Source organism: Rhamphochromis sp. 'chilingali' (genome assembly GCF_963969265.1).
Source record: "Rhamphochromis sp. 'chilingali' genome assembly, chromosome: 13".
Lineage (NCBI taxonomy): Eukaryota > Metazoa > Chordata > Actinopteri > Cichliformes > Cichlidae > Rhamphochromis > Rhamphochromis sp. 'chilingali'.
In genome coordinates, this window is record NC_137940.1 from 34260938 (window position 1) to 34270336 (window position 9399).

The 9399-nt window shown below is 38.8% G+C and overlaps 1 protein-coding gene across 1 annotated transcript; it reads right to left on the minus strand.

The window, feature by feature from the left end:
- Nucleotides 1–404: 404 nt before the first annotated feature.
- Nucleotides 405–5781, minus strand: tmtops3a (teleost multiple tissue opsin 3a; the record flags this gene model as incomplete). Its single annotated transcript, XM_080901362.1, has 4 exons — nt 405–638; nt 1256–1489; nt 4493–4821; nt 5397–5781. The coding sequence occupies 4 exons, from the start codon at nt 5779–5781 to the stop codon at nt 426–428; spliced, it is 1161 nt and encodes a 386-aa protein (XP_080757488.1). The 3' UTR covers nt 405–425.
- Between the last annotated feature and the right edge of the window lie 3618 nt (nt 5782–9399).

The following is a 9399-nucleotide window of genomic DNA, read 5'->3' on the forward strand; positions in this document are numbered from 1 at the left end:
TGATCCCGAATTACGCCAAGAAAATATCTCCCACATCACTATTTCACCAGCACAGGATTGATCCATGTGTTTGCTGTTTTTGCTAAATTATGACTCCGTCAACTGAATGTCGCAGCAGAAATCGAGACTCATCAGACCAGATGACAAGATTTTTCCAATCTTCTGTTGTACAGTTCTGTAGCCTTAGTTTCCTCTTCTTAGATGACAGCAGTGGCACCTTGTGTGATCTTCTACTGCTGAAGTCAATCTGCTGTAAGGTCCAATGTGCTGTGCATTTACAGATGCTCTTCTACTTTCTTTTGTTGTAATGATGGTTACTGGTACCTTCCTATCACCTTAAAGCAGTCTGACCATTCTCCTCTGACTTCTAATATCAACAAGGTATTTTAATACTCTCAGTCAGTCATTTGAAAAAAACAACTTTTTTATGGAGTGTAGTGAACATAAACTACATGTCGGCTGCAGAGCACAGTGTTTCTGGGGCCGCTGGGGATCTGGACTTGTGGGGAGCTGAGGGAAGCTTTCCTATGGACATGGAAATATTCTGACAACTGTGTCCTTGGAGTTCGGTGCTCTTCTCCTTGTACAATCTCAGGTTCTCCTTTGCACTTCATGAAGGCCAAAACACATCTATAAAACTGTGCAAAAGTATAGTGGAGAATGGAATAGAATGGTCAGTCGCAATAAGTAGTGATTTGCAGATCAAAGGACATGTCGAGCGCTCAGTTTAACACTGGTAAATCTCCCTGGAAAGTTCAGTTCATTATATTTAGGATACATTTAACCACGGTTTACATTTAACCCTTGAAAACTAGACCCTAAAATGAAGTATTGTGTAAGTTCGTGCAACATCGTCATATAATCAGTTTGACAAAGGATCGACCTACTTTACAATAAATGACACCCCTGTATTATCTATGTTATCTATTATGGGATAATCAGAATCATGGCATTGAAATAAAAAAGTAGTAACGAAAATGCTTTTCAATTAATGGTTCTGAATTTAATATCTTAAAAAGATTCTCTTCAGGAGTCTCATTAGAAACACTGAAAACATATATCATCTTGGGTGCTGCAGAAACTGAGCTGCAGTTAAAACTATTGTGTTCAACTCTGTCAGTGACACAATGCCACTCCATTTTTATAACAAACTGGTCTAGACAAGATACTTTTAGTATATTGTATGCAGTGATATTTGAAATACAGACATTTCTCAGCAGTCCTATCAGTCTATCAGTTATGTCCTCACTCTCACCTGTTTGTTGAAGAAAACATAGATAACAGGGTTGACAACAGTGCTGAACTTGGCCAGGATGGAAGGAATCACACTAGTGATGGGAGTCACCTGCCCCGACCCACCAAAGGTGGCCATCAGTGCCACGATGCCATAGGGCATCCAGCACAGCATGTAGCAGGACACCATAGAGAAAACCATCAGCGAAATGTGGCGTTCTCTGCGCTGAGCTGCCAGAAGATTGATCTTTCCCACCTGGAGATGTGAGAGAGAAGGAGAATAAGAGGTATAGATGTAAAGACACCAGAAAATTCATGTGTTTTGCTTGTGTCTCTAAGAATCTTAGGCTTTTTCAGGTCCACTAATAGGCTTTTCGTGCCTCTTGCATATGCTCTTTTATTTCAGTCCCAACACATTTTATTTTGTGTGAATAATTTGCTTACATAAGCTATCTATCAACTGATTACTAAAATCCACACTTTGCGCTGCAGTATGTAGCATTTAAAAATCTGTGTCTTTGGTGCCCTCATGTGGTATTATGAAGAGTTGACAGTACACAGGTGATTTCCTACTCAAGTGAAGAATAAATCTTCACTGAAAGTGTTTTTTTAAAATCCAAATATACGGTATAATATAAACATTAATAACAAGTCAACAAGAACCGTTACTTGAACCAGCTCCACTTCTTAAAAGCAGCGAAGTGAAGTTTAAAGCGCACAGCAAGTTAGTGAGCTGTAAGTGATGGTTGTATTGCTCACAAAAATTAAAATATCAATTTTAAAGGATATTTCATAAAAACAAAATGAATACACTCAGAAAATAGTATGCATATGAAAAGATATCAAGGATACTTTGTTTCCAGTATATTGGTCAGACTTCAAGAGGATCAGTGAGGATCCCATGATCCCCATAATATCATAATATAATATTAATTATATGTGTTTGATTTGTTCAAAAATAGTATCAATTTAACCCTTAGCTATAGTTGAAGCCCAACAGATAGTTTTGGGAGATATCATAAATATATAAATTTATAATTTCTATGATTTTTTAACTTTTTAATATATTTTTTATGAGATGCTTTGACCACATTATGCGTGTTAACGTTGCATGGTTTGTCCACCTCAGGGCGCTCTGTAACTTCCTTGTTGGCACGTGTGTGTAAAATGCCACAAACACTATAGTGGACAAAGCATAAATGAGCAAATAAATACATACAGCAAATGTTAGAGGAACCTGTTTGTGTTGTGTATGTCTGAAAGAGAAAAAAAAGACTGAAATTTTGGAATACCAAATTGTTACATGTCCAAATATCAGTATAGGTATTAGTCTTAAAAATCCTAAATCAATCAGATTCTAGGTATAATGACAACCTGTTATGAATGACTGCTGGATCAGCAGAATATGTCCGATGTGTGATAATCAGAAGGGGCTAAAAACAGATGCCATGTTTTTAGATCTTGGTCAGAAGCAGTATGACCACATTACATGCCCAGATACGTTTCATCACATTTGTTTTTGTTTTGTTTTGTTTTTCAGATAAATCATAAAGCAAGTGGTTACAGCAGCATCTCACCGGTCAGTATTGATTTCATGTGCCCACCTCCGTATGTAATTACCACCGTGATGCTTGTCATGGTGATTTATGAATAAATGAGCATGTCTGGCTTGTGAAAGAGGCCTCACAGAGAAGAAAATCTACCCCATCTGTCAAATTACTGCTTATCTCTCATACACTCAATTACACCTCTTGCTATATAGGATTAGATCATGGCCCTCACTGCTCTGTCTGAACAAACCTCCCTCATGTAATAACTGTGGTCACTTCTGCATGACTGACCTTCTATTCTCCGTTCTCTCTCCTAAATCGAGCTACCTGCTGATTATGATGGTGAAATGGTTTTCCCTACTGCCTGCCACAGTTTGATTTGTCTTTGTATCTCTATGTGCTTCTCTTTTATCTTCTCCTTTCCCTTACCTCTCATGCAGTGGGAATAGATGATCATCTCACCCTGAGTTCTTCTTTGTCACTTTTGCTTGCTCATACTCAGAAGATTGTTGTTGTTTTTTCCTCTAATGCCGACACTATGACTCTGTTTACCTTGATATATAAGGAAACTATTGTTATGAACTTGGTCTCTGTATATAAAAAAATGAATTGAATTCCATTCCTTTGGGACTGAACTACAACATAAAATATGTTGATGCAACATGACTTCTCGCTCTTTAAATGGGATGCTGTTAGTTAAGAATATAGAAAAGACACAGGTTTGACCCACACCGACAGTGCTGATGCATATGGCGCTTCTCTTTCTGATCTGTTGGTTCAAGTTTTGAGAAGCCAGGAGACGGTTCCTCAGACAGATTGCCAACTCTCTAAAAATAGCTGATGGTTGGGCTCTGAGTTGATGCAGCTGAGCCCCAGTTCGCTGCTACAGTGATCAAGTCTGCAAAGCCGCTTTCTGCTCAGCCTCTTGGGTGCATCAAGCTTAAAAAACGGAAGTGCTTATATAATGACAGGTATCCAGTAGCAACAAGTTGGTACCATGATCTACAAAAACCTTCTAGAGCATTTGGTGATAGAAGCAGTACAAGCAAGGAGTGGGAAGAACCCAACACTAACAAGAAACTCTTAATTACCAGTTATTTATCTATATGTATCCATAACAAAGATGGTGATACGGTGACCTAAAGGCATGGGTCGCTATAAACTGGGCTTGGTTTTACTGTCCTTAAGACAGTAAAGACAAAGACAGATTCAACCCAACACTTGCCCCTTATACATGGTCCCTTCTTTCTCCTCATTGATGAATTGCTAGCTTATCCAACTTGATTTTCCTTGGAATTACCTCAAAAACTCATGATCAAATTTTAATAGAACTCAGCCTCTTGTTAACCTCTAAAATCCGACCTTATGTCACAAGAATTCCAGTATTCAAGATCTTAGTCCTTCAGGGTAGTTACTGTGAAAAAATAGACAAAATGTGGTAGACATAAGCAAAAGCAGATTTCACACTCGTGTAAATTTCGATGAATGTAATTTGAACTCTGTTCTGCCATCTGCTTTCGGATTCGTTATCTTACTATTATAAATCATAAAATTCTGATGAATATACAGATGACTTATGATTTACTTACACATAAATAAACAACTAAAAATGACATGGTAGCACTGTACGTGGTTGCATGGTTTTCTCTTTGTCTTGTGTGATCGTCCCAAAAGATGTGGTGAAACTCTTCATGTATCTCTGAACTCACCCTCCTAATGGCCATCAGGATTCTTCCATAAGAATATAGCATGAGCAGAAGGGGCAGCAGCAGACAGAAGATGAAGAGACACAACACATACAAGATGCTGGAGGGTGAGCGGAGGTGCCACTGGACGGAGCAAGTGGTACCAGGACCCTCTGGTCCATAGCTGCTCCAACCGAGGAGGGGAGGCAATGTCCAAAAGAGAGAGTAGAACCAAGAGCCTCCAACAAACAGCCAGGCCTTTCTGAAGTCTGAGACATCAACCTGAGAGGAATGGAGAACGGTGGTGTAGCGCTCATACGATAGAAGAGACAAGGACACAAGGGACACAATCCCTGTTGAAGCAGGAGTGGAGAAATGAAAAGAGTACTTTAGATTTAATCATCAGAGGCCACTTGCCCTTGCAGCACCTCAGGCTGGTTAAAGCTTTTACGATCCCTTCATAAAGCCACATTTTGCATGTTGTAGAGTCTATAATGATGGTACTGTCCATAATTGTGGAGAAAAGTAGGTTATTGGCTTTATGTAAAGCAGCTGTATAAAAGATTATATATTTTATATTATACTTAAAAAGGAGAAAGTAAATGCAACCCCAGCAGCAAAGGGGGAAAAGTATTTCTTAAGACACAGGTGTTCCTGTATTTTCCTATAGAGTTCTTTAACTTAATTAAAGTCAAGCTAATTAACAAAGATCTGTTTCCCCCTGTAATTATTAATTTCGTTTGAAAGCCTTAAAACTCAGAGGTTTGAAGTGCTTCTAATTTAAGTTTATTACATTTTTATGTTTCTAGAATAAATGACATCATTTACTCTGCTCTCCCACTACTTCTGAAACGAGACACCGCGGTCATAATTATTTGAGTTTAAAGGGTAAACAGGGAAAAATACTACTCCTCATGCAGTTACTCACCAAAGAGGGAATTGGCAAATCCATACCACTTACAGCCGTACTCTCCAATTAGCCACCTCCCGTGCAGGCTGGCAGCAAAACTGAACGGTGTCCCGAAAACGCACACGAGAATGTCACTTAGGCTGATGTTCAACAGGATGAGATTGATGGGCGTCCAGAGGGACCGAAACTTTGCGAAAATGAGCAGAATGAGAAAGTTGCTGAGGATTCCTGCCACTAAAATAAAGCCGAGGCATACTGCCACCACCGTATGGCCGGTCCGGCTCAGCCCACCGGGGCTGTGGGGCACCGTGGAGCCCCAAAGCGCTTTGTCTGTATTGATGCTGGAGCTGGAGAGGGAGCTGTCAGTGGTACTGAAATTCCAGTCGTGTACGTACACGACCATGGCAGTGACACCGGAGATAAAGGCTGACGAACAGCTGGACACACACAAGATAACAAAGTCCCGGTGGACCGCAGCTTTACGCGCAGTGGGAGCTGGTGTAACACAAGTATGAGAGTGTGAAGAGACCCAAGACGTGCAATTCTTGCACTCCAATATATGCAACTACCCCCATTCTCTCCCTCTGCCACACAGACTGTTTGTTGTTGTTGTTTTTTCTTTCTTTCTAAGAGTCTCCCTAGTTTAATATAATCAGCCCTTTTGGTTAACATTGCCTGTTTAAATGGAATAAATCACCCAAAGTTACAGCTCCCCAGTCGCAATCACAATGCCTTTTAGGACGCTGTGCTGAGCTTGTGAAACGTGATTCAGACTCGCGTAATTTCCATTGGGTTTGATCGTTTTTCATGGCGGATATAAATGATTGTCCAAAATAACGTTCTAATTTTATGGACAGCTTGGAATAAATTGCTTTGGCGTTCCGCTCCAGGAAACCAGACTTTGTTGCACGATTTTGCTAAGCTGTACGTTTCGTATTCATTGTTGCTTCCTGTGCCAGACTTCTGCAAACTGTAGGGCACACAGAAAGTCGCCACAAAGAAAGTTTCACACTTGTTCAGCATTTTCTTTTTGCACCTTCCTTTACCAGTTCAATAATACCTTCTGACCATCCTAGCGCACCCCATTTAAATTCCATTAATCGATGTCAAATGCTCTCACCGACTCTCTGTAATCCCGTGCCTCACAGTATCCTTTGAATTTACTATCGACCTGAAACTATATAATTTTTCTTTTAAAAGTGTGCTTTTAAAGGTCTTTTGTTGCAATCTGTTGCTAATGGTTTTAATGCTTTCAAAAGCATCACATGACTAAAAACATATATTTCTGTAAAGTGTAGAAATAAATGTATATTTCAATTGATAAACAAATGTGTTAATGATGTTTACAAAGCAAATTATATTTACATTTCATTCATATGTTTACTTATTTAATGTTTGTACTTTTACTTGTGCACTTTCAAAACACTAATAATTGTGTATTGAATCTACCAAGTTGATTTTCCCTCATTTCCCTCAGGCTAGGATTTCCTGCCTTCTGATTGGTTAGGGAAGTCACATGGGGTCCGAACAAGGAACTTGTGTTGCGTTAAAGTGTGCCAAGAGTAAGTAAGAGATCTGAGAGTTATCTGTCTCCATCTTGCTGTTTTTAACAGTTCAGAGAGATTCAGAAGCACATAACGAACCTTCGTGTATAATTTCTATAGAGGAAATAACTGGTAACGAGCAAAAGCCGGTACCTAAGTACAGAAATAAACTTAAAACAATACAAAACATCTGGTATGTCATTCTATCTATATATGTTCTGGGGTCTGAAATGTGCAAAAACATCAGTATATGGTTTTTAAAGAAAACCTCCTGTGCTTCTTTCTAGCTACACATATTATTAGGTTACACAAAACAAGCTCTGCTGGATTCACAGTTCAAAATCATCCTTATTTATGCAATACTTGGCCTTCGTGCAGGTCCGTTTCTCCGGTCCCTCTTTCTTATGAGTCGTTTGTTCCTTGTAAGGTTATTTTAATTATACCCTGTATAAATTTAAACAACAGAAATGATCCAATGATCCTGTAGAGACAGCCACATTTCCATTCAAGGTCTCGAAAAACCCCAGTTTCAAAATACACGAAAAGGGTTGTTTTGTTGTGTTAACAGTGATTTAGTCATCATTAAACTGTTAAGAATTTGAAAATTGATGATTAATCTCGGAAGTCATGACACACCACTCTCCCCTACATAAGTTGCCTTTATAAGATAAAAGTATCGGTATTATTATTAGTATCGACAATACTGGCGATGTATTTACCCGGTATTGGATCGATACCAAAATGTGCAATAATGCACTGGACTAGTTTGAACAGTGGGTTTACAGGTAGAAGTGTATATTCTCTGATCATCCTGAATATAAACATGCATTTTAAAATCACGCTGTGTTTTTTAATAAACAGACAAAACACATTAAAATAATGCGTTAAATACAATGATTAACATTTTTATCTGATGCTGCCTGGTGTGTGTGTGTGACAGTATGCATGTTTACATGCTGAGAAGAGAGCTGCAAGTGTTAAAAAAAAAACAGCACACCTAAGTGAAATCACAACTGACATCTGACTGATACATATCATTCAGCCACCATCACGCAGGGTAAATCTCAAATGCTGCAGGTCACTGGTTCCATTAGCTCGCATGCAGCAACCGTAAACTCCTTATGCCCCTCTTCTCTGCAACTCTGCAATCAGCATCACGGGCTTGTCGAAAGCTCAGTGGGCAGTAATCACTTCAGAGCCAATTGCCTTACCAACACCGGCCCCCAAACATAGGCCTTAGATTGGCCTGATTATGCTCGACACAAGAGAAAAAGGAGGATTACGGTTTCAAGCCTGCATGGTTTCTGAATCCATGCCGACCCCCTGGTGAGGCACAAATTGTCTGCTCTTCCCCCTTCACACCTGCTGCCAATCTTCTTTCTGCAGTGTTTTTAAAGATACCAGAAAGATCCTTAAATTGTTAACAAGAAGCCCTTCCAATCTGAACCTCTATAGTTCTTTTCACACCTGCTTCTTGTTTTTAAGAGACTGTCAGTCTTAAAAGAAAGTGAGCATTTAAGAATTCTCTTTGCACACTTCACTGTAATTGACTTGAAACACTGCAGAATTTTGTCAGTGTTGGAGACCAATATTTTTAATTTTCACATGAACTATATGTTCTTTAAATACCCCATACTGCATTGTGAGCAAACAACATCTTTACAGTAGAACATTTTCCCATCTGTTTTATATTGCAAAACAAATATAAATCTTATATAAATCTAAAGCTTATAAAACCTTAAGTTCTTTATAACTCTCAGTAATCTAACCTGATTTCTTAAATGTTACATATTACCCACTATATTTAAGGTAACTCCATATGAATATATCACATCTCAAATGTGTGTTGTATCTCTCAATGCACAGCCAATTAACAGGTCTGGAAGCTGTTTTATAGAGAGACAAGTACATTTAGAGTTAACTGCACCTTGTGGTAGCTTAGATGGGATTTATCCAAACATTTTTAATTTCATGCAGTCAAAAATCAATTTCATTTGCATATTGAAATTTAGAAAAAAAAACTGTATAGTGAACACATCGAAATCAACTGACAGAAGCTTAGCATTATAATGGTGTTACACAGTGTGAAAATAAAAAAGTCGTCATTATGCAATACTTTATACTTACTATGTGGTTTACAAACTTTGCCTGGAGCTGAAAGTAGTATGCGTGGAAGTTGTGATACCGGCTGGTTCTGCTCACACAGTATTCTTTTTTCTAGTGATAGCTGCAACATGTTCCTGCTCTATGAATGTTAAATGTCACATAAAGGTGTTGGCCAGTAGCTTTAATTATAAGATGTTAGACCTCTGAGTACAGACACCTGAAAGTTACCTCATCCTCCAATACCTGCACCTGGTTGTGCCTGTTGGAACAGTGCCCAGAAGGCCCATTTGGTAACCCATTCATGCTGTATTGAAGTAGCAGATGGAAAGAAACTAATAATAACTCAGCATCATCATTAGACCAGCCTCATA